This window comes from Sceloporus undulatus, chromosome 3, assembly GCF_019175285.1.
Source record: "Sceloporus undulatus isolate JIND9_A2432 ecotype Alabama chromosome 3, SceUnd_v1.1, whole genome shotgun sequence".
Taxonomy (NCBI): domain Eukaryota; kingdom Metazoa; phylum Chordata; class Lepidosauria; order Squamata; family Phrynosomatidae; genus Sceloporus; species Sceloporus undulatus.
The window spans coordinates 86,887,166-86,912,540 of NC_056524.1; the positions used below are offsets into that span (position 1 = coordinate 86,887,166).

The 25,375-nt window shown below is 41.9% G+C and overlaps 1 protein-coding gene across 1 annotated transcript in view; it reads left to right on the forward strand.

Moving 5' to 3' along the window:
* The window catches only part of SCML2 (Scm polycomb group protein like 2), a 60,375-nt gene extending 35,000 nt beyond the window's left edge, over window positions 1–25,375 (forward strand). Inside the window, 12 exon segments of the mRNA XM_042460480.1 lie at window positions 1,267–1,355; window positions 3,192–3,435; window positions 8,878–9,137; window positions 10,308–10,440; window positions 14,527–14,580; window positions 14,583–14,630; window positions 14,633–14,728; window positions 16,261–16,443; window positions 19,455–19,568; window positions 20,303–20,584; window positions 21,868–22,031; window positions 24,561–25,375. Coding sequence (XP_042316414.1) covers window positions 1,267–1,355; window positions 3,192–3,435; window positions 8,878–9,137; window positions 10,308–10,440; window positions 14,527–14,580; window positions 14,583–14,630; window positions 14,633–14,728; window positions 16,261–16,443; window positions 19,455–19,568; window positions 20,303–20,584; window positions 21,868–22,031; window positions 24,561–24,686 — 1,793 coding nt within the window. The 3' untranslated portion in view covers window positions 24,687–25,375.

Genomic DNA, 25,375 nt, shown 5'->3' on the forward strand with positions numbered 1-25,375 from the left:
TTGTTAACATGCTTACTTGCTAATTAGCTTACTTGCTGTTCACCGCTATGATCTTTGGAATAGCGGTATATAAATAAAACAAATTATTATTATTAATTATTATTAACATTAGTTTCCCGTATGTTAAACACCAGTTTCAGTAATGAAATGAAGAAATAAGAGCTATGAAATCCTATGTATGCTGAAACTAATACAAAATAAAAAGCTAACTTTGGTGACAGTTATTTTTATTCAAAGATACTGTATAACTGTGTTAATCTGTAGAATCAGTATGTAGAGAGATCTTGTAGCACCTTTCGCAGTTAGTCTCAAAGGTGCTGCAAGATCTCTCTACATGCAGTTACTTTTATTGTTATAGAAGCAGGAAGCAAATAAAATGAAAGTAAAGCCAAACATGAATTCAGAATTATTTTAATGAAGCTTAAATAAAATATAGCCAACGTTAGTAGAATATTTTATGGTTTTACAGTGAGAGAGAAGGCTACTATTTAGAAACAAGTCTGTTTGAATTTAGGTTTTTTAACATTGCCCATTATTTCCATTTTCCAATTTTTATTTTTGCGTTCATGTTTTCCAGATGTTATCATTTAATAGTTCATTTTTGTAATATCTCTTCCCTTTTATTGAATTAGTATAAGAAGCAAGCATTTTCTCCTACTTTGATGCCTGCATGTAGGATGACTCAGCTGTATACTGCTCAGCTTCACAAAAAATAAAAATAAAAATAAATATGTTTAAGGAAGAATTCTGCAAGAAACACTTTGGGGGGGGAAGTGTTCTGTTGTAGGTTTTTTTTTAAAGATATGCAGAATATTGGTGATCAAACACAGTTGCATTGCAAATACAATTCTGAAACATTTCTGTTGGCAATCTTACATGTTCAACAGGCTAAGCCGGGAGCTAATTGTGTGTATAATTGCCTCCTGCTTGCTTTATGCAAAACTGATTTTTCCCAAGTGGTGTGGAACCTTCTGGTCCCAACAATCCTATTCCTCTTGCAATGTAATAGGAAACCAAATGCTCTTTTCCCACCTAACTTGAAATGTATTACATTGCCAAATTTAGCACCAGGTACTTAGCAGCATTCAGTTATGATACGTTGCTTCATAGTAGAAGGTGTTTCAGAAGTGTGCATATAGGATTAGCCTCGATCTTAAATTAAAAATGTATCCTATAGAGTTAATACTGCTGAAGGAAGCTCTCTGCTTTCTAAAAGGTGTATTTTGTAAATCTATCATGCTAGCTACTCCATTGTTGTCAATGTAGGGTTCCAGATGAATGCATCCTCTTGGCCAATGTTTCTCCTAAGAACACTAAATGGAGCTGAAATGGCACCAGCATCATTCTTTAAGAAGGTAAGGAACTATCCAGGCCTCTCCAGCAAGGAAAAGACAGACTGTTATTTCAGATGGTTAGCCACAGAAGAAGTCTGTCATTTTTCTGTCACTTTGACACAAATCTCATTAATTAACAGTATTAATCAAATCTTGTGCCTGTTTGAGAGACATTTCACAAAGGTCAAAGAATGTGTAAAATGTGTCTGTCTCATAATGTGATCCTATTTGTGCATAAATTGCATTTGACAATCTAGACAAACATAGCATGTTAATTCCTCCAAAATGATCTGACTTAATCATGTGTTCATTAAAGAAATATGAAACAGTCAAATAATCAGTTACTTGGAGATTGTATTTGAACAATTTCAATACATAAATTATATGCACACATTTTAAAATACTCTCAATTCCTTGTTTTCTTTTTACTGTCATGTCTGTACACAATTCACAACCCAGAGCAATTTTAATGCATATGAGGTGAAATTTTGTTTATTAAATGGAAGGAATGTCTTTCCCCTCATAAAACTGCATTTAAAATGAGTAAAAGAAATGATTCTGTATGACATTCAAATCTACCTCTCAGCAATTTCACAATTCTAAACTCTGATTTATCTTCTTTTATAGTACATTCTTAGAGGAAAGTGACCAGTCATAGGTTTCCTGTTCCAAATGAAATATTATTGCTGCATTAAGACTCTTGTGTATAATGGAGTCAGTCTGCAAATGAACGGTTTTCTGTGCCCAGTAATAGAGGAGAAAACAACAGCCTCTCTATCCTTTGGGATGTCGCATTCCTTACTTTTGTGGCCATGGATATTATGGGTGTTTAGTGTTTCTTACATTTTACAGGAAAAGCAGATTGGTGGGAGGGAAGCAAGAAGGCAAAGGGTGAAAAACAGGATATGGGAGAACTGAGAGGAGCAATGAAGTAAACTTGGTTAACATCAAAAGGGAAAAAGGGTAGGAGTCAAAAGTTAAATAGGTACCATGTGACAACATACAAAAATGTATCACATCACAAGCATAGCACTCTTCTTCTTGTATATCAGAAATAATCTCAACCTTGCTGTTCCTTTCTTGATATTTCTCAGTTGCCGTGGGGCTGAAATAATCTGTTTGTTTTTTATGAATCAAGGGTTCACAGCACTGGAGACTTAAAAAACAAGCTACCTACTTTTCTTATTTGTAGCGTATACAGAATAGCTTAACATAACAATATTGGCTCTTTCCCACTAAATTTGCAGATTGATCTAATAAACAACAAAAGTCCACCCATCCCCCCCCCAAAAAAAAAGCCAAGGAGGAGGGGAGAACAACACTTCACTGTGGCAGCAATTCATCATTTTAGCATCCATTGAAGTCAAATTATGCAGATTTGAATGGCTGTATAAAAGAATCTCCTGCTAGTTTACAAATACAGTTTAGGTATAATTTTGAAGTGTCTTAATCTGTTTATGGCTTTTTGGACACTGACAAGTATGATGCTGGAAATTATTTTATCTGTTAAGCTGTAGGTTCTACCCCTATTCATTAACAAGAGGCTGGAAACGTACTGCTTGAAAGTTATGTTCTTTTCCTTAGCAACTAATGAAAGAATATGTATCTTAAATTCTCAAAATGCAATACTTTAATTTCTTGTGTTTCTTCTTAATTCCCTATATACCTTTACACCACCATAAAAATAGCAATTTAATTTCAAAGCATGTTTTTTCCCCTCCATGAGGAGATCTGGGCTATAAGAGAAGAAAGGGAAAATGTCCAGTGATATGTTTTAAAGTGTTAGTATTTATACAAATCTCATTTCCTTGAAAATTTTATATGCACGTTTATGCTTGGGTCTTCTTATTTTGGTAGGAACCTCCCAAACCAACTCCAAACTGTTTTAAAGTTGGAATGAAGTTGGAAGCAATAGACAGAAAAAACCCATATTTAATATGCCCAGCAACCATTGGGGATGTTAGAGGAGATGAAGTTTTTATTACCTTTGATGGCTGGCGAGGGGCATTCGACTATTGGTGTAAATATGATTCTCGGGATATTTTCCCAGTTGGATGGTGTGACCTGACAGGAGATGCTCTGCAACCACCAGGGAACAGTGGTAAGACATTTTTATCTATTAAAATGCCAGGGTCCAAACTTAAATGTTCTTTATTCGATTTTAAGGCTTGGGCTGTGGATTGAATCCATGAAAGGGCTTAGGAAGGTTACTTTTTTACCATAACTTTCAGAATCCCCCACTGGACACGTTTTATGTAGCCCCCCAAAATCAACTTTTCTAAGATCTGATCCAGACTCAGTCATACTTAGAGAATACCAGCTGAAATAAATGATGACTAACACAAGATCCACTGGAATTAGAGCTATGTTAACAGCATGGTTAAATTGGTAAGGCAGCATATGAGGAAAAATGTTTATTTTGATTATTTTCATATAATAGTGCAACAAAAATCTCACTATACTGTAATATTCAAGAATAGGCTGAATTAAATGTATTCTTTAATTTACATTCCTGGAATACTGTGAGCCTGTATTTGTCTCCCCAGGATGTGTGCCTGAGCCTGGGCATCTGGAAGATGCTACAGGAAGGGTTCAGTTTGATGGCCTCCACAATCAGAGGCAAGATTTGGTTGGCCTGGCACCTCTATAGCGTATGAGAGGGTATGGTTCTGCTGCTCTTTCATGAGCCCTCTTTAGAGATTTGTGTGGACCCACCTTCTCACCCTCTGTGCAGCGTGAGCTCGGCTGGCTGGTTTGGGGGCGGGTAAGAATCTCGCCCCCATTAACATGTTCCCCCCCCCCAACCTTCACCATGTCAATGGGACATTGTCAATTGGCTCAGGTGGTGTCTATAAATGATTTATCACTGACAGGTTGTGGGAGAGGGAATATCAAACTTAGATGTACATCTTGACATCCTTTAGGTGAAGGGGTTTGCTCTCTCCTGTAAAGTCTATTGAGTGCCCTCAGTTTACCTTCCAGTAAATGGCCAGCCAGGGAGCAACCAATGATATGGGATTGCCCTTGGAGTCGGGTGTTTACCCAAAGGGAAGGCTAGGGAGGGGGTTACAGCTGGACACACATCAGGTTGCTCCCCCATTTTGTTGCTTATCTCCAGGTTCAGTCTAAACAGGTTTTATGTCAAATAAAGTGACTCTTGTTTAACCCAATAACTTGTGTCTGGTCTCGTTATTTTGTGGTTGGTCAGTAATTCACTGGTACTTAATAGTTGCAAAATAGTTGTAGGATTTCAGTCTAAGAGAGTAGAATATTATACAGTACATTTGTTTCTTATATTTATACCTCACTTGCTGTAAGGTCAGGGTCAAGGCAGTATACATGGATGTCCTCACTCACACTTTATTCACATAACAGTTTTGTAAGGTAGATCTGGCTAAGAGAGCCTAAAGTTAACCTGTAGCTTTCATGTTGTATTAGGATTAGAATTTGGATTGCCCACATCTCATCCAGTGTTTCCCATCAGTGTGCCACTAACAAGTGTTAGTTTTCCTGTGAAGTGTGTCATTAGTTTGCATGTAATGGGAAACAGTGTTTTCCTGTTTGCAAATGAATTACAATACTTGAATGCGCCCTGACTCTGTCCCCCTTTTCACCCTTATGAAAAGATGTTTGGAAGCTTTTACTTTCGATATCTACAATTTCAAAATCCCTCCTAACAAGATAAAAACTGTGATTTCAGATCCTACCTTGCTTCACTAGCCATCATTTATACATACCAGTGCTCATTGAGTTCAGATATCTTGGGAACTAGTTTCTTCAGTGCATCTGAAGAAATTGATTAAAATCAACAAAAGATCATATTAAAATAAATCATTTCTGCTAGATTCCTTCTTCCACCTTTCCCTTTTTATGCTGAAACAGACTAACATGACTGCCTCAAGTACTTCCAAACCAGAACCAAAAGCTAGTCTTTGACATAGCTGTGTGTGGTTGTGTTTCACATGTTTTTGTGAAGATGCATACTTTATGGATACTAATTCATTGGGTGCTTGATTTTCCTTTCTGCTCATTGCATATCAATGTTATTTAATGGCTGCCCTTGGCATGAACATGGTCATACACTGCTCATGAAGTCTGAATAGAGGGTTCCAGTGTCAGAGTGTTGATCGTTTATATAGTCTTAGTACCTCAGATAATTAACTAATGTCTGAGATGCTACAACTTCTTTCACATGTAGCACTACTACATCCTCCTCCTCCTTGGTTCTACTGAAATCTACTGCTCTACCAGGTCCACATCCTGCTCCTAGATGTGGAAAAACAGTAGTCTCTTGAGCATGCCAAAAATGTGATTGTGTCAGTAACCACAAATATGTAACACTTTGTGTAATCTTGAACACATTTTTAATAGATGTGTGCATAATATGTTCTCAAACCAATCATTTCTGATTATCTGAAAAAAGGATACAGTAGTGCTACATATGAAAGCAGTTGTAGCATCTCAGACATTAGTTAATTATCTGAGGTACTAAAAGACTATATAAAGGATCAACACTCTGAATGCAGCATAATAACATGCTTTGATTCTCTGTTTATTTTGTTTTCCTAGTGGAAAACCAGGGAAACAATATGGGTGGCTAGCAAAGAAGTTGGGTTTAGCAAGACTGTCTTGTTTCAAAGACTTTAATAAAGTTGTTTCTTACAAGCGGAGAGATAAGCAGGTTCTGCTGCAAAAACAGACGGCACACAAGAGACCTGAATGGTTGATGTCTTAATTGTTTTGCTAGCGCAGCAAGAACCAAAATGCTTTGTTTTGTTTGTGGAACTGAGAGAGCTGTTGTGATGCAAAGCATTGCCCTGAAAAGAGCAAATGTGCTTTCCAGTCCCTTTCACTAATGCATGCTGTATTAATTATGAAGATACATTGTCATTTTTTTTCCTTTTTGATACAATGACATTTTAAAATAAATCCCAACAAAGAATATCAAATTGTTTTAAGCGTTTTGGCTCCTGTGGCTCCATTGAATTAATGTTATGTATAGATTTAGTGGGCTGGTATCTAGATTTCTTTGCATGCTCTTTCACTTCTTTCCAGATCCTCTGACCCCATGTAACCTTTGATCTCCTCTTGAAGGCAGGGCTGAAAGAAGTATGAACCAGGGGACTGATGGGTCACTGTCAATAGGGCCCACAGACAATATGTGAATTGCTTTAGCAGTCTCCACTCCACTCTTGTTTCCTCTCTCTTTCTTTTCCTCTTAAACCAACACATGCAAATTGCCTCATGTGGATTTCTTAGCACATTCCAGTGCCCACAGCCCAAGCAGCATGGGATTTGTTGCAATTTGTTTTTTCAGCCTCAGTCCCAGTCAAAGTAACAGGCATGCACATAGGATTTGGAGCTTCTTGGTGGCTGGCACAAATGATACTCAAATTTCTGCATTAAAAGGTAGGAAAAGTAGAAATATTAGATGGCATTCCAGGAAGGATTTTATGTTCTTAGTTTTTGTTAGCACATTCTGTCTGTCTCATTTATTCCAAAGGGTTGAAACTTTGTCTGTAAAAGTTTGTATTACGTTTTCTATACCCTTTGACATAGAAGATTGTTTTCTTGGCATTTGTGAACTCTACTCTGATCTCAGATTTTTGTTCCATATTAATCCTTATTATTAATAGGCTATATAGTATCCCAAACATATTCCTATATAACTTTTTTTTACAATTTTACAGTGTAATGTTATGTATATCTATATTGAAGTAAATCTCATTTGTTTCACTGAGGTGATACATCTACATAAAAGTGTGTGTGTTTGCTGTTATTGTATCTTTATGCATTCAGCTGGTTGTTGTTGTTAAACTGGCTTGTGATAACTACTTTCAGTTAAGGCACAACTGATCTGATCTTGGAAGCTAAGCAGAATCAGGCCTGGTTAGTACATGAATGGGGCCCATCAACAAATATCATATTCTGTAGACTGTATTCAGAGGAAGCAATTGGCAAAAGCACTTCTGAGTATTCCTTGCCTCAGAAAACACTATGAACATCATGGGGTTGCTGTAAGATAGGCAACTTGAAAGCACACACACACACACACACACACACACACACACACAGATTATTTATTTACATTTGAGTATATTTTAAATCATTATGCATATTTAGATTTTGCATTTGTGTGTGTTTAATCACACACTTATGCAGTCAGCCCTCCGTTTTTGTGGGGGATCCATTCCAGATCCCATCACAAAAACAGAGACTCGCCAATATTCAAGGCTTGAACGGGGTGTGTTCCCGTGAGCTCGCGCCCCGTTGAAATTAACAGAGGTTCCCCCTCCGTGAATATTCAAGACCGTGGACCTCAAGTCTGCAAGAATGAAGGGGCGACTGTAATTAAATCTTTTTCATATCATGTTTTATTTTACATAAGCAAAAAGTCACTGTAGATTAGAACACATGGAATCTGTCTTGTATGAATATACCCAATCACCAAAACTTTATGGCACATTCTAATAAAATCTCTGAATTGTTTAAAGTGCAAGTTTTTAATTACACTATAAAACACTGTCTGGTTGCTGAAAATATGTGACACAGTGAATGGCCCTCTATATGTGTAGTGCAAGATGAAAAGGAAAACTATTCAGACATGTTTCATTTTTTAAAGACTATATAGTAAAACTAAGCAGAGCAGTAGAGGACAGGGGTTCTTGAAGATGTCTGATCCACAGGGTGGCCATGGTTCGAAATCGACTTGAGGGTGGTTAACAACGAGGTAAAAAAACATGAGCTGTTCCTAGAGGGTAGGACAGTTACCTCTTACCAAAACTAGTATTTTCATATAATGAAGAATCTACTTTCAATGCCAATTGCATTTTCTCTGTGTGGAGTAAATGTGTTCTAGAGGAATGGATGCAGTGTGTGCTGTGCTTTGAATATAATTTGTGCAAAAATTTACCATCATGATTTTTAGGAAGTGAACAACTGTTTCATGATGAACAGGCTGCATTTCAGTAGGGGCAAACTATAAAAAATATGCTGCAGAATTTATAGACCACTTTAAGAATCTTTGTGGATATTAGAAAAACAGGTTCAACAAAAGCATCAAAACTATACAAGAAGGAATTCTCTTTTGCAAGATACATGAGAGGAGTAAATTTCTTCACAACATGAAAGCAGCCGTAGGAATCAACTTGAGGGGCATGGGGATACCAAAAGTGACCCAGAACATTAAGTTAATTGGAAGTATATGCAACTTGCAATTTTGCAAAGTTGCTATGACTATTCGCATACAAATTTCAGTCATTTGAAAAGGACCTATATGACACAAACTCTCAAGAGCATCAGCAAGATGTTTATTGAACTCCACTTAGTTGGAGGGTTTTACAACAATCTGGTTTGTGTCTGAACTTGATTAGCAGGATCACCTGCAGATTAAACTGCTGATAAAGGCATTACTTTCTTACTTAGCTGAAAATTTGGTCAAGCACTGGCAGATAATTCATTGTATCCACATTGTAATTTTTGAAATGCTAGTGTTTGCTTTTAAATTCTAATTTTCAAATTTTACTTTTAATTTTCTCCTCAGTTTCCATTGCAAAGAATAATACAAAAGCTCAGACATCTCCTTCCAAAGTGAACCGCCGCTCGATGCAGTCTCCACAGAAATCAGCTCCCCCGGCTTCTGTTATTGCACCAAGAGGCAGGAAACCTAATCGGGGCAAACCACCCACTCCATCTACAGTTCTTAGGAAAGGCAGGTCTCCCAAAAATATCCCTGTGACAAAAAACACATCTCATAAGGAAAACCTCAAAAAAAGGAAACAAGGCTTAAAACCAGGAAGGAAGGTTAGCAGATCTGTTTACCTTCACATTGAATGGCAGGAGATGTTTTTAATGTTTGCCTAGCTAATTTTGTACTTTTAAAAGCTATTTTACTATTTATAAAAATACATTTTATATCAATTTATACATTCTGTATCAGTTTTCTTTCTTTCTTAACATGTATTTTGTGCAAGCTGTTACTAACTGTGTAATCATGTACGGTCCACTCAGAAATAGGTCCTGACATATTCACTTGTGTTTTGTTTTGGAATGTGCTGGAAGCAAAGGGAAATGTACTTACTTTTAGATTACCATATTTTTAAAATATGTTCTGTTTCTGTTTTTTTTTTTTGTCTTGACACATCTAAATGAGTTATTCAGAGAAATGCTGCTTTACTGCAGGAGTAGGAATCATGCAGTCCTGCAGTTGTTTTGCGACTTCAAATGCAGCACTCCTCATCATGGGCTATGCTGTCTATGGCTTCTGATAGTTACAGTCCCACAATATCTGGGGGTGGGGGATTATTCCAACATCTGCTTTACTGGATCCCTTGTTAACTTTGTACAGAAAAAGCTTCATAAGTACAAGCTAGCTTCACTAATTAAGATCATTAATAGCATATTCCTATGTTTGTGTACTTAGAAATAAAATCCACCTAGTTTAGTGAGACTTATTCCCAAGTAAGTATATATAGTATTATAATCTGATAAGTGTGTATGTGTCCAAGAGCTCACAAAGAGAGTGGCAAAGAAAGATAAAATTGACATTTGCCATTGCTGTTCACATTTGTCTTAGCAACTGTTCATATATTGAAGGTTGGGGAAGGAAGGACATGCAAGTGTGGCAGTGTTGATGTGGCTGGCTGCAAGTAAACTATTTGAGATAACCCCTGTAATATAGTACTGTAGTATAGTACATGTGATGGCGAATCTTATGGATGCTCTCATGTAGTCTCTAGTCCAAGATGAGATCATGACTTTTCCTTTTTTTTTTTAATAGAGAACCTCTGAAACATGGGTTGACCCTGGAAGTAGTTGAATGGCAGTCTTGATATTCTGATACAGTCTCCATTTCAAAGAGACAGGGGGAAGTGGGGGGAGAAGTGTTTAACTTCCCATCAGATCACAGTTTGAACCTGGTCTTCAGGAAGGCCTTTAAAAAAATAAGAAAAAATATTTCTTTGTTTTAAACAGAAAAAAATCTTACCAGTGCAAACTCCAGTATTTTCACCTCCCCTTACTTCTGCAAAAGTGGACAACAGCACCCCTCAGATACATAAAGACGGGGCTGGTATCACTGGTGCAATGGCTGCTGTCATTTCCACAGGTAGGATTTATTGGCAAGAAATAAAAAATTATGTCTCCTTTTCATGGGCATGGCTTGATGATTCCAGAGGTATCATGTCAAAGGTACTTGGGATTTCTAAATGGAAGACCATATGTAAACAAAGCAGAGTTGTAAATATAACTTAGTCACTTGAGTGCTTACAATCTTTTAATTATGAGTTTGAAACCAATTGGAAGAAAGTGTATTGTGATCCTAGATACTTTAGAATAATAAAAGAGTAGGCTTTTTAATTGCTTGGTCCTTTGCACTAACATATGTGATATTCCTCGGTATTTAGGGTTGCCATACCTCCGGACCTTGAAACCGGGAAAATGTAGGACAAAAATTCAAATGTAGGACACAAACAGTGTGTCCACATTTGAAATTTTTGTCTACATTTTTTCCTCGCCGCTTGGTCTCCCGCCCTGCCGCGATCGCAGCGAGGCCCAGGGCCCAGGCGGAGGAAAGCCTCCCTGAGAGATTCCCTCCCCGCCTGGGCCCCCGCCTCGCGCAATCGGGAGGGGAGCGGAGGCCAACGGCGACTGAAAGCCTCCGCCTTAAGGAGGCCTTCAGTCGCCGCCTGGGCCTCCGCCTCGCCGCGATTGCGGCGGGAAGAGGCCCAAGCGCGCGGGAAAGCCTCCGCCTTAAGAGGCCTTCAGTCCGCCGCCTGGGCCTCCGGCCTCGCCCTCGATTGCGGCGGGAAGAGCCCCAAGCGGCGACTGAAAGCCTCCGCCTTAAGAGGCTTTCAGTCCGCGCCGTGGCCCCCCGGCGGGGAGCAGAGGCCCAAGCGGCGCTGAAAGCCTCCCTCAGCTTGCCACAGCCTGCCCGGGGGCGGGGGCAAACCGGGCGGGACCGTGCGGACCCACCCCAAACGGGAAAGTCCCGCCCCAGCGGGATATGGCAAGCCTATCTGTATTGCCTCTTGAAATGAAGCTGGTTTTAGAGTTATTCATAGCAAAAGGGGTGCATGGAGGTGTTGGTGTTCGTGATGAGGGCTGGAGCCCCGCCTACACAGAATAGCTCTGAATTGGTCAGAGGGTTATGATGCCTTTTTTGCTATTGCGTGTTTGGGAGCAATTTGTTTGTTTCCTTTGCCTAGACTGTAGTCAGGGGGTCGGCAACCTCCGGCCGCGGGCCGGATGCGGCCCGCGAGGGAGGCCTGGCGCCGCCCCCGGCTGCCCCTGCCGCCGCCGCTGCCGCCGCCTGTCACAGCTTTTCGCCGCTCTGGGCGCCGCCATTTTGGGCAAAAAATGGCGGCGCCCAGAGGGCCTCTGGGGCTATGGGCGCCACCATTTTTTTCGCCCAAAATGGCGGCGAAGTCTCGCGCGACCCCCGCCATTTTGCCGCCCAAATGGCGGCGCCCAGAGTGGCCGCGCGGCAGCGGCGGCAATGGCGGCGGCCTCTAGAGCCCGCTACCATCTCTGGGACCTCCAGGAGGGCTCCCAGGGCGGCAGGGGGCCTCTGGGAGGCCCGCTGCCATCTCTGGGACCTTCCAGGAGGGCTCCCAGCGGCAGGGGGCCTCTGGGAGCCCCGCTGCCGTCTCTGGACCCTCCAGGGGCGGGCTCCCAGGGCGGCAGGGGGCCTCTGCAGGCCCTCTGCCATCCCTGGGGACCTGCAGGAGGGCTCCCAGGGCGGCAGGGGGCCTCTGCAGGGCCCGCTGCCATCCCTGGGGCCCTGCTTTAGGGCTCCCAGGGGGGCAGGGGGCCCTGCAGGGCCCTCTGCCATCCCTGGGGCCCGCAGGAGGGCTCCCAGGGTGGCGGGGGCCTCTGCGGGCCCGCTGCCATCCCTGGGGCCCTGCATTAGGGCTCCAGGGGGCAGGGGCCTCTGCAGGGCCCGCTGCCATCCCTGGGGCCCTGCTTTAGGGCTCCCGGGCAGCAGGGGGTCCTGCAGGGCCCCTGCCATCCCTGGGGCCCTGCTTTAGGGCTCCCAGGGCGGCAGGGGGCCTCTGCAGGCCCTCCTGCCATCCCTGGGGCCCTGCAGGAGGGTCCCAGGGCGGGCAGGGGGCCTCTGCAGGGCCCTCTGCCATCCCTGGGGCCCTGCGGAGGGCTCCAGGGTGGCAGGGGGCCCTGCGGGCCCACTGGCCATCCCTGGGGCCGGCTTTAGGCTCCCAGGGTTGCAGGGGGCTCTGCAGGGCCCGCTGCCATCCCTGGGCCCTGCTTTAGGGCTCCCAGGCAGCAGGGGGTCTCTGCAGGGCCCTCTGCCATCCCTGGGGCCCGCTTAGGGCTCCCAGGGCGGCAGGGGGCCTCTGCAGGGCCCTCTCCATCCTGGGGCCCTGCAGGAGGGCCCCAGGGTGGCGGGGGCCTCTGCAGGCCCTCTGCCATCCCTGGGCCCTGCAGGAGGGCTCCCAGGGCGGCAGGGGGCCTCTGCAGGGCCCGCTGCCCGTCGCTGGGGCCCTGCAGGAGGGTTCCCAGGGCGGCAGGGGGCCTCTGCGGGGCCCGCTGCGTCCTGGGGCCCTCCAGGCGGGCTCCCATGGTGGCTGGGGCCTCTGGAAGGCCCGGTGCCGTCACGGGGCCCTCCAGGGGGTCCCCCAGCACTGGCAGGCCCCCCCCAGCTTTTTTTTCTGGTCTCTGACGGGGCCTAGGGCCCCATCAGGGCCAGCAAAAGGGGAGGCCTGGCCCCCGGAGGGGGAAGCTCCGCCCCCCGGCATGCGGCCCCGCCCTGGAGGGTGGAAGCTCCACCCCAGCACACAGCCCCGCCCTGGAGGGTCGAAGCTCACCCCGGCATGTGGCCCCCCCAGAGGTGGAAGCTCCACCCCGGGCACGTGGCCCCGCCCCGGAGGTCGAGAGCTCCACCCCCCAGCTGTCGCCCCCCAGTCGCCTGAGGGACAGCAACCCGGCCCCCGGCTCAAAAAGGTTGCCTACCCCTGCGTAGTTGAAATCCCCCAGCTCCATCAAAAAGGAAGGTGTCTTTTCTTTGTTTGTTCTTGAGTGTTTGCGTGGCCTAGTCCATTCTCTCTTTTCCCTTGTCTCTACCATTTTTCCTCCTTTAACCCTTCAACAATCATTCTGGTTTTCCACTACTCTCTTTCATTATTGTTTTCTAGTTTTTATATAGTTTGTTAACCAACCTTACTTCCTATTCTTTATCTTACTTCCACTGTCCAATTATGTTTCCCTCCCCACCTCCTACTCACCCATTCTAATTTTGCTCTGGTATTGCCATTTCATTTTACTGTTACTCTTGTCAATGTATGTTTTTAGCATGCTTTCCCCACCCTCTTCACGAACTTCTATTTCCCTGAGCCGCCAGCTTTTCTCATCTGACTTTCTTCTTTCCTTCTCCTAGCTATATTAGCCATTTTCCTTATCATCTATGTTATATCATCCACCTAGGCATTACATTAATCTATTCCCCCTCTCTCAGTGTGGGATTCATCAGGGGGTAAAAGCCACAGCAAGACCTAAACTAAATATTAAAGCAAGAGTTCAACCCATCTCAAGCACTAATCTGTCACTGTAGGGTCTTCCCTAAAACAACTTTTTCATTCCTTATAGGAAAGTCAAGAGGGAAGATCACTGTTTTTATGGTCACCTACACACTCACTCCATACGCTGACTTTGAAAAGATACATCCACCAGTGCTTTTCCCTCATACTTTGGAATATTATGGGTGTAAACAGAATTGTTTCAAAAGGCTTTTAAATTCTTTATTTTAGTTCTCTAAAAGACAGGGTGAAGCAAGCAACTGGATTAGAAGTGGTGATGGTCATGAATATGCAATTGAATAAGTGTAATGAGTCTGTCTAGATAGCCCCAGGAGAATGGGCAATCTGAGAATACCACTGAGATTTGGAATTTAAGGCTAGTAAGTTCAGCCTTTTGGGCAGGAATAAGACTTTATAAACAGAACACTTGTCGATCCCTTTCATTTCTTAAACACAGCCTACAGTTCAAATCACTAGTAAGTTTTTTGAGATAGCTGTACTTGTGTAAGAGATGTCCAGATGTTAGAGAGTAGAGGCAACCCTATTTTCATCACTGAGAATTTTGTAAAACAAGATTGGATCCAGATTATACTTCGTGTGCAATAGGGTGAAAATTCCAGAGTAATTAAAACTGACCATATTCTTCTCTTTCTTTTTAAAAGTTTGTGTCTAGTGTAACAAACATGGAAACTCTGGGCCTCATCTGGATAAAAAGAAGTTCAGCAGCTGCCAGATCACTTTGGACCAGGACCTGTCAATATGGTGCTCCACAAGCTGTGCAAGCCTGCATAGACTGTGCTTATCAATCAAAAAATGTTTTTGGATTCCTCAAGTCAGGGCATCATGCAGGAGAGATGATCACTGGTATTTTATTTTATTTACTTATAGATTGTATTCTAACTTTTTATGAGGGGGCATTCACACATCAAAGCTAAGACAGATTTGTTCCCCGATGAGCTGTATGCTGCTTTATTTGTCTTCCTTGAGGTCTGTTGTGGAGCAACACACCTAGACTTTGTGCTCGATGTCCCAGAAGCTTCACTCAACTGTTGTGGCTTACCCAACAACAAGGGGGAACAAATAAACTTGTGTACACTGTTCATTCACAGTACACTAAGGGTGGGGCGCAATTCAGGGATGGGGCCTATTTTCCATCTCTAGGATCCTTTGCTGGGGTGGGGTGGGATTGCACTATGCTTTCCACACAAAGATTATATTTGGCAGTCTGATAAGCTCTTAGAAGAAGTGTTCCCAGTTCCTGCTGATAAGTCAGACCTAAGCGGCTGTTGGTTCTCTTTTTCTATGAAACTGTCCTGTTAGTATCAGCACAACAAGTACCTGTGTTGTCTTGATTTTCCATTTGGCCTTTTAGCAGCTGTGTAGATAAAATATTCCTGTGGATGCTATGTTTTTCACTATTCTCTGGCAGTGGCAATCTTCAGGACTCAAATTAACACACAGTTTATAACTCAGGTGTTTAAAATGGATTGCTGTAGTACCAGATGGAGGAAGGGTCTATGTAACAGATGGGTTTACTCAAGCCTCATAAGTTCCTTTGTCTTGCAGTATTAAAATCTAAAACTTGACTTTGCATGCTATGAAAAGCCACTAATCTTTGTTCACATCTTCAGCATACATTTGCACACATAATAGGAGGTATGAATCTGATACCAAAGAGTTAGTTATTAGTAAGGCTTCATTTATAAGATATTATTTTGTAGAAGATACTCACGTGGCTCCATAGACTAAGAGATAAAAAAAAATCTATCTTCCATTTCTGGTTGGAACACAGTACATTTTCTTAGGAATATGACTTTAAGAGATAAAGCATTAAAGCTGGAGTCTCAAACACTGTAATTACAAGTTACTAAATAAAGAAAGCCATTGTCCAGTCATTCCTAATTGTGTACATAAAATACATGTTTATGCTCATAGCATCCACTATTCATCTTGACAGTTATGGGCATGTTGATGTTGATGGACTCTAGATCCCAGCATCCTTCACTACTGGCAGTGTTGGCCAGGGCTGAGGGGTGTTTGCTGAAGTCTGGCATTATTTTGGGAGACTATGGTTGCCACCCCTCCCCAAAAAACCGAGGGGAAGTGGAAAAGAGGAAAGGTAGTGACAAATCTACAAAAGGGTGTCTATATTCTGATTATAACCAGCCCAAGTACAATACATTATAGGAGGCATGTCAAGGACGACTACAAACTTCGTTTAACCAGCTGTGGCTGAGTGATATCTCTATGATGGGAAATTACAAACAAAATACGTTTCAGACTTAGATTTTAAAAAAGTTGGATGTATTATTCTGTTGTATCATACAATGTATTATCAATGTATTATTCTGTTGTATCATACAATTAGGCTGATGTTTGACTTCCTTTATCAACAGCTTCTTTCGATGGGGAAAAACATGCCATCAGTCTTCCTTCTGTAAACAGTGCATCATTTGTCCTGCGATTTTTGGAGAAACTCTGCCACAGCCTACAATGTGATAATCTTTTTAGTAGCCAGCCTTTTAGTCCTTACATGGGCAGTGCACATAGTCCCACCGAATATGATAGAAACAAGCCAGGTAATGCTGTACTATTATTATTATTCCTCCTCCTATTTCAGCATGATTTTGTAGCATTTCTCTTGAGTATTTTTAAGTACAATATTTATTTTCATAAGACATTTCTATATCAGAGAGATCTGAAAATGATTGGAAAGAGTGTAAGTTTGGAAGAATCCAAGTTACAACAACCATGTGAGGTTTCCATAAGACTTGCAGTCAGAAAATTTATGATGCCCTAGATAGACTTAACAACAAATAATGTTGTGGCACCTTAAAAGTATTAAGTTTTATTTGGCTTATGCTTTTGTAGACAGTAGTCGGCTTAATCAAGTAGATGTATGATGATGTATCTAAGGAAGTGCTTTTCATGCAAACTTGTATCAAATAAGATTTAGTATTTTTACGTGCCACAAGACTTTGTTGCTTTTGTTGCAACTTACTCAGCTGACTTCCTGCCAATTTCTGATTTGATTAGGATTGCAACATATTTCCTTTGCTTTGCTTTGTTTAATAAATATAACACTAAAAGAGTGTTAATTTGACATACCATAAAGAAAGAGTATTATAGTCCTGCAGACACTAAAGTTGCAGCGTAAATATTCTTTTCCTCCACAATTCAGGCAAAGAAATGAAACACTTTAGTAAGTGTTTAGGTCTGATTTTATTTCAAGCTATCAGATGCACTCACGGTTTTAGTTTTGATTTTGCTTTCACCTGCAATTTATCAGATAGAACAAGAATTTAGCTTTGTTTTTCTTTGATTTACAACCAATCAGATGAATATGCAACAAGTTTGGTTTGGATTATAATAATTTTGGTCCCCTTCTCACCATGATCCTAATTAGAGTTTGCCTGCTGTTAGCTAAAGGAGACTGCCCAGGAGAGGTGACTCTTCCCATATTTTGGGGGTGCTCCTTACTACCCATTCACAGATCACCCCCACTCATTAGAGTTCCCCGTCATCCATATAGGATTTTTAGAGGGTTGGAGAGGTTGTCAGGTGAAGATAAGCAGAGAAGTTTGCTTCCTTCAACCCATTGCACTAGAGTAGCTAAAGCTTGATCCAACCCATTTTGGACAACACACTGTGATGTGTGCGGTATTAAGAGCAGTGTCTGCACATGTAAGTCCTCTTTTGGATGGAGTGCAGAGGGCGATTCTCTCATCTTTGGGAACTGTCCAGAATGCTCCCACTATCTGGTAGCTGTAAAAGGCTAGAGAAGTCTGTTGCTGTCACTTACTAGTGGGAATAGGAGGGAGGTGGAGAGGTGATTTAGACACTGCTGTTCTGGGCTCCTAGGGGAAATAAAAGACAGCTGCACTCCATTTGAGAGTTCATCATCATGTCTCCATTCCACCCACCCCTGAGCTGAGACCAGCTGCTTTTCTGTGGTTTGAATCACTTCCCTGCCAGTATGTGATCAGAGATCACTTCCAGGGCTTGACAGCTACCAAGTGGTGGAAGGGTGCAGAACTGTGTGTGAAACTATGGTTAGATCTGTGTTTTGGCCAATGTGTGAAAGCGTTTGATTAATGAAGAAAGTCAAGGAATAAAGTTCAAAAGTAAGATTACAGTTGAATATTAAGAAAACAAAAATAATCCACATAGATGATTTGGATAACTTGAAAATTGTGTAGATGATGAAGACATCAACATAGTTAAAAGATTTTTTGTACCTTGTTTCAGTCATTAATCAAAATGGAGAATGTGGTCAAAAATCAGAACATGGCAGCTTCGAAGAGCAGCTATGAAAAAATTAGATAAGATTCTCAAATGTGAAAATAAATCAGTGAATACCTAAGTCAGGATCATCCATGCCGTAGTATTTCTGATTTCTGTGTAGGTTATAAAAGCTGTATAGTGAAGAAAGTTAATAGGAAGAAAAAAAATTTTTTTTTGAAATATACTGGAGGAGACTCGTAGAGATACCATGGACTGCCAAAAAGACAAATAAGTGGGGCCTAGAACAAATCAAGCCTGTAATTTCCCTAGAACCCCAAAATAACAGGCTGTTGAACTTTGGACATATCATGAAAGAACTGATTATAATGAGAGAAGATTATAATGCTTTGCCAAATGAAAGACAGTAAGAAAAGAGAAATACCATATTAAAAGTGGACTGACTCAATCAAGGAAGCCATGGACTTGAGTTTGCAAGATCTTAACAAGGCTGATAGTAACAGAGTATTTTTGAGGTTTCTCATTCACAGGGGGTCACCATGAGTCAGCCAATTTGATGGCAGTTAACAACAATCAGTATACCAAGAGTCCATCATATCCACAGACTCTGGGTACATGGATTCAGCCAATGGCAGACAGAATATTTGAAAAAATTACAGGAGATCTAATGAAGTGAGTGCCCTTACATACAGAGAGAGAAGAAAGGAACCGAATTGCCCATGCCCAGTCACACTCCTGCTCATTTCCACAGCCTGGCCAATCAGTTCCAAGGCAGCAGCAGAGGCAGTGGTAAGCCACAGCTGCAGGTGTGCATTCTTCAGGGCTTCCCATCTCTGAAGCCACCTCAAATATAGAAGCATGTGGCTGACAGGCTCCCTAGAGGCAGGGATGCCCAAAGAAGGCACACCTGGTGGCTTAGGCTTGTTGTGGCTGCCCTGGGACTGTTCAGCCAGGCAGTGGAGGTGAGCAGGAGGGTGACTAGGCAAGGGTGATTTGGGTTCCTTCTCCTTTCATATGTAAGGCACACATGATGCCAGTGCTTGTTGCGACCGCCACTGCTGCCCTATACCATTTTAAATAAGAGACTTTATGGATTTTGCATGGAAAGCTCCATGAAGAAGATAGTACTTAGCTGGTCAATACAGCATATGACTCATTGTTTTCTGTGTATATTCCTTTGCTTGAATTGATCACAAAGCAATTCCTTGGAGGAAATAGATTCATGCAGAAATGTGGAGAATATCCCACAGCACTCAGAAATGAACATTTAGTTGTTTATGTATTTGAAGTGGAACAACAATATCTATTGATCTTACAATACTTTAAATCTTCATTTCTTTATTGCCAGCAAAAGAGGAAATGTCAGAAAACAGAAGTTCAAAGCGGTATCCTCAGGATTCACCACCCTACACTGCTCCTCTGTCTCCTAAACTCCCAAGAACAGAAGCTCAACCATCAGAAGGTAACTACTGTCATTTAAGATTACCAACAAAAGCAGCAAAGCAATGTATGTCATGCAAAATTCACAGCTATTGTTGGTGTTGTAACCAAGAGGCTTAAGGCCTTTATTTAGCATACTTGGAATTGGAGTAAATAGTTCCAGGCTCATTCACACAGTTTCCTCTCCTAGTGTTGAGGATCACTTGGGTAGTCCAAAGCTACCTCTCCCCTTTCAATCCTCAACAAGATTGCTCCCACCCTCACCAAAGCTGTTTCCCCATTGTGATTAGAAGTTTGAAAACACTGATTTTGCCTACAGACATATGCGTTCCTGTTTGGATGTATGGAATTTTAAACCCTTTCCACTACTGATCATGATTAAGATTCCTATTCAGTGCTGCTCATAGAGGTGTTAGAAAAATGAATCTATTCTCCACTGCTCAGCTGATCAGTTGGGGGAAACGAGTGGGACTTCCTAGGTTGCACAGAGGGCAGCTGCGGTCTTTGTGCTTAATACTTGTAGTAGCATTTAGAGCACATAGCATGTTCATGTGTTATCCTGGTTTACAAGTTTTTTAGGTAAAGGATGATTATTTGCAGATGGGAAATGAAGCTAAAGAAACCTCATTTTCAACAAAGACTTTGCAGACCTACCTTTAAATCTCACCTCACGTTGTATAAGAATATCACCCTGACTTATACCAATACTAATGCATACTATACTAATACTAATTTGTCCATCCATTTTTTTTACAGCAGAAACCCTGCCAAGTGAAGAAAATGGCACTCCTAAAGACCACAGGTTTGCTGAGGACTCAATGGATTCTGCACTTAATTCAGTTAATCCCTCAAAACCGAACTGTCGGAATTCCATTGAATATCGTACCTCAGGGAATGTATCCTGTTACAGGAATTCTCTTCCACCAGTGACCTCTACCTCAAACACAGCACCAATCCTAAGGAGATTATCATCAAGTTCTGCTGGGAACAGCAGTTATTATGAAGTCAACAGGAATAGACTCCAGAGGAGGATTGAAGGTATTCTTCATACATCACCCCTTTAAAAGTGCATGTTTAGTTCAATTGTTGCTTTAAAAAGTGTAAAAATTATTTAAGTAGACTGTGGAAGTACCTTACTATTAGGCTTTTGTAAAAGAAGTCACACCTGAAAAATTTGGAAAAGTGCCAGAAAAAAGAAATTGAGGCGCGTTACAGATGGGCCCCTTGAGGTGCCGTCATTACGCGCAAGGGGCGGCGCTTCCTGACGCGCCTTGCCCCTTGTGCGTAATGAGTGCGTCAAAATGGCGGCGCCCTATACAGATGGGTGCCTCCATTTTGACGTCGCGGATGTGCAGCGCCTGGACGTCGCGCTCTGGAAGTGGCGCTGCAAGTGCGCGCCTCGCGCCTTGCGGCACCTCTTCCAGGGCCCAGGAAGAAGCGCCATTTTGGTGCTTCTTCTTGCTCCGCGAGGGAGCTGCACGGTTTGGCTGCTGCGGCTCCCTCACGGAGCAACCGGCAGCGGCACAAGACTGCCCCTTCTGGGCAGTCTGTAACGTGCCCGAGTGAACCATAGGGGCAAATCAGATGGTCAAAATAAGCAGGTTTCTGGCCGTCTTCAGCCAGAAGCCACTCTCAAGTTGCCCCAAAGGGAGAAAAGCAGGACTAAAAAGGAGATGAATTTTTCTGCTTCTACTTGGAAAATGCACACCTTCACTTGTACATCTAAATGCAGCACTGCCAGAGTGTCTCTAAAGGGGCACTCCATCATAACCCTAACCCCAACTGTGCATATAAACTCCCCATCGCAGTTGCATATTTAAAAGGGATGGAGCTGCCATATCCACGCAGTGACACCTCTCATGGACAACATGCACAAAACAGACAGTCGAAGAGGGGGCATAGGGTGAAGGGGGGGCATGATTGTACCTTGCTGGCATCTGCATGGGCATACCTCTGCTCCAATGCTCTGTCCTGGTGAAATGCTGCACATGCCAATGTGTGAAGGTTCACAAGGATAGCTATCCAGTGGGATAGCAGTCTGGTGGTTCATTCCTGCGAAGGTGCACAGGGATGATGGAGGGAACAGTAAAAAAAAAAAAAGTACCCAGTGGTATGGCTTCAAGTCACGCTATATAGTCATGCCACACACACTCCAGCCGCCTTGGGAACAAGTAGTGTGGTTGGTGGGGTCTCAGCGCAGCTTCAGAAAAGGCAGTGGACAAGTGGACAAGAAAACTTAAGGGGTGTGTGTCCGTCCATGTCCCCAAATCTGTTGGTAGCATCAGAGACATTCTTCACTTTCAACATTTTGTATATTTAAGCTGCAAGTTCTACAACAGGACCTGACCTCAGCGCACTGAAACGGGAACCTTCCCGTCTGCTCAACAAGGACCCTTCCACGTGGTCAATAGAAGAAGTGATGCGATTTGTGAAAGAAGCTGATCCTCAGGCATTAGCACCCCATGCAGAACTCTTCAGAAGACATGTAAGAAATCTTGCTTATATGTAGTTTTATTTTAATGTTTGTTTATGTTCAAGCATTTAAGGTCTCTTTCATACTTCACAATTAGTATTACTTTAACAACCATGGTTATATCCTACAGGATCTTGGCATTTGTAGTTTGAAGAAACACTAAAAACTCTCTGGTTGAGAATTCTAAATACCACTGCCTAAACTGCAAATCTGAGGATTACACAGGCTGGAGTGATGGCAGTTAATGATATATAATTGGCCCTTGGTATCTGCAGAGGATTTGGTCTGTCTCCACAGATACCAAAATCTGCAGATGCTCCAGTCCATGTTGTCCCCAATGGTGGCACAGCTGCCACAGCACCATTAAGGACAGCCTCTGTTGTCTTGTGGCAGCACATGCACATGGTTGTGCTGCCATTGGGGACAACAGAACTTAATGGCGATGCAACAGTGTGCATGAACCACCACAGGACAGGAGGCTGTCCCTAAAGGCAGTGTGGCCACATGCATGTGTTGCCATTGAGGATAATGTGGGCTTGCTGTCTGCAGATGCCTGAATCCATGGATAGCAAGTCCACAGATACCGAGGGCCTACTGTATCAAAGTGCTATAACTGTGTGCAGTGTGAACAAGACCTTAGTCTTAGCTTCATGGTACATAATGCTACAAGGAGAACAGGGAAACCTTATTGCAGTTTGCGGCATTATGGATTTTCTCCCATCCTTTCCCACCTCTGCTTGGCTGCAACTTATTATTATTATTATTATTATTATTATTTGTATTCCGCTTTTTCACAAAGGAATCAAAGTGGATTCCAACAGTATAAATAAAAAAAATCAATTAAAAATTACAATTTAAAACCCCCAAAACACCAACCCTCCCCCAATCATAAAAACTGTGATCAACTCATAAAAAGAGATTAAACATCAAAAAATTTAAAACTGTCCAATAGGAATACACTGAAATTTCAGGCAGATTAGTGCAAGAAATGAATCTTCCTCTAGAGGAGCGGGGACGGGGGCAATCAGTTTTGATAACGGTATCAATAGAAGTATCAGTAGAAGGGGAGGCAAGTCTAATGGATCTAACCTAGTCTGGAAATGCCTGCCGGAAGAGAGCCATCTTAATAGCCTTTTTAAAGGCTTCCAAGGTGGCAATATGGCGGATCTCATCTGGCAGGTCATTCCAGAGCCTGGGAACGGCTGATGAGAAGGTCCTCTGGGTCACAGCTGAAAGTTTGGTCTTCTTAGGTTGTAGATTCTTCCCAGAGGACTGAAGTGTGCGGGGAGAATTGTATGGAAGTAGCTGCTCCCGCAAATAGTCAGGACCCAAGCCGTGTAGGGCTTTAAAGGTTAGAACCAACACCTTGTACCTTGCCTGGAAACTGATAGGCAGCTAGTGGAGATTTTAGTACTGGTGTAATATGGGCAGTTCTGGATTTGCCCATGACCAGCCTGGCTGCCATATGCCATATTTTGTACCAAATGAAGTTTTTCTTTTTTAAGAAAAGTGATCTGCTTGGAATAATATATTCTCATCACATTTAATACATCACTTTCATTATACACAGCTGTTCACTATTTTTACCCACTGGAAGCAGTCATTATTAGGCTGTGAAGCGAGTCACACATTTGTTGTGTAATTTTGTTGTACTCCTTTGGGGACTACATGATCTTTTCATATGCCCATGCACACACATAGGCAGAAGTAATATCATCCACCCAGTCTTTCAGCACAAGACTGTCTGCAGCTTTTTGAGGGGTGAGGTACTGAGAAGGTAGGAGATTCAGAAAGATCGTTATAATCAGATAAGTTGTATAAGAATTTGAGACTTGTAACATTCATATTTAAGGGACCCAAAGATTTAAAATGATTGCCACAATGCTTTAAAATAATTTGTTTTAGGAGGATGGAAAAGATGCAAAATAGCACAAATTGTGTAAAAAGTGCACAGAATAAATTTTGTGGGTTTTTTTTAGATTTCACTTTGGGAAAAAGATTTTTAGGCTTTTGAGATTTGGTCTTTCTGTTGCATAATCTGTGTCAAATATTTCAAATAACGCAATATTACTATGCGAAATCATCACTTGCTTCTCCTCTTGCATTAGCAACAACTTTCACTTTATGTTCTTACCATGTGCACACCATTTTCCCAATACATAAAAGCAGGTGTAGAATTAGTCAATTGCTTTTCATTATAATTTATTTAAGAAACCATTTAAAGAGCAAAATCATTCATTTTCTTGTTTAGTAGCATGAACAACAATGTGTATACAGAAAGTCAATGAAGAGACAATTAGAAGAAAGTGTGTATTTATTATTAAAATATAGATGAGATGAGAAAAAGATGTAAATGTGATAATTTAGATTATAACTTTATATTTTCATATTGTAACTATTCCTGCTCTGTGTCTTGCTGTCCTGTATTCAACCTTTTGTATGGGAATGTATGTTGTTTTTGTCTAGTATTGCATTTTTGTTCTGGGCTGTTTAAACAAGAATTTGAATTCCTTCTTCATTATCTTTTCTTCCCGGCAACAGGAAATTGATGGAAAGGCACTCTTGCTACTGAGGAATGATATGATAATGAAATATATGGGGCTAAAATTGGGGCCAGCACTAAAGCTGTGCTACCACATCGAGAGACTTAAGCAAGGAAAGTACTAGGCAGTGGATGCACAACCAGCAATGATGTTACATGTTTAGTGGCAAAACCTCTCAGGTTCATGAAGATGCAGGAAGCACAATAAAGCTGGAACGTCTCCTGATCCTAGCAATGGAGAGATGGAAGATGGTCCTATTCACTTCAGAAAAACAAGTTTATATCAAATTGTCTTCAGTGTTCTGTTCTAAAAGCATCTAAAAACCATCATTGGTTTGTAAACATTTCTTAAAATACAAAATTTCTTATCAAGGAGAAACATATAAAAAGTGCAGGGGAAAGGACAATGTCCAGAGTATTCATATGGGAAGCTGTAAAATGTATTCTTGGCTATTCAGCTGATGCATTTTCATTGAAAACCAAAACAGCTGAATTCCAAAGGAATGTTTTATTTTATTTTAAAAAATCAGGATTGACGGTTTTTGAAATAGTGGCTGAATTCATATGTGTAGCAGAGGGAGGTGTTAATGTTGTCAGTTATTTCACCTCTCAGCTAAAGTTTTACATTTGGTACTCCTGGAGATAAATATCAGATTATGTTGTATAGATTTCCATAAAGGGAATAGCCATATGAATGGTTCTGTATGTCTGCACTGTATGTTTAAACAAACAAACAAGCTTCATTTATATACCGCTTCATACCACCTAAGTAGTGTCTAAGCGGTTTACAACTGTATGCTAATTGCCCCCAACA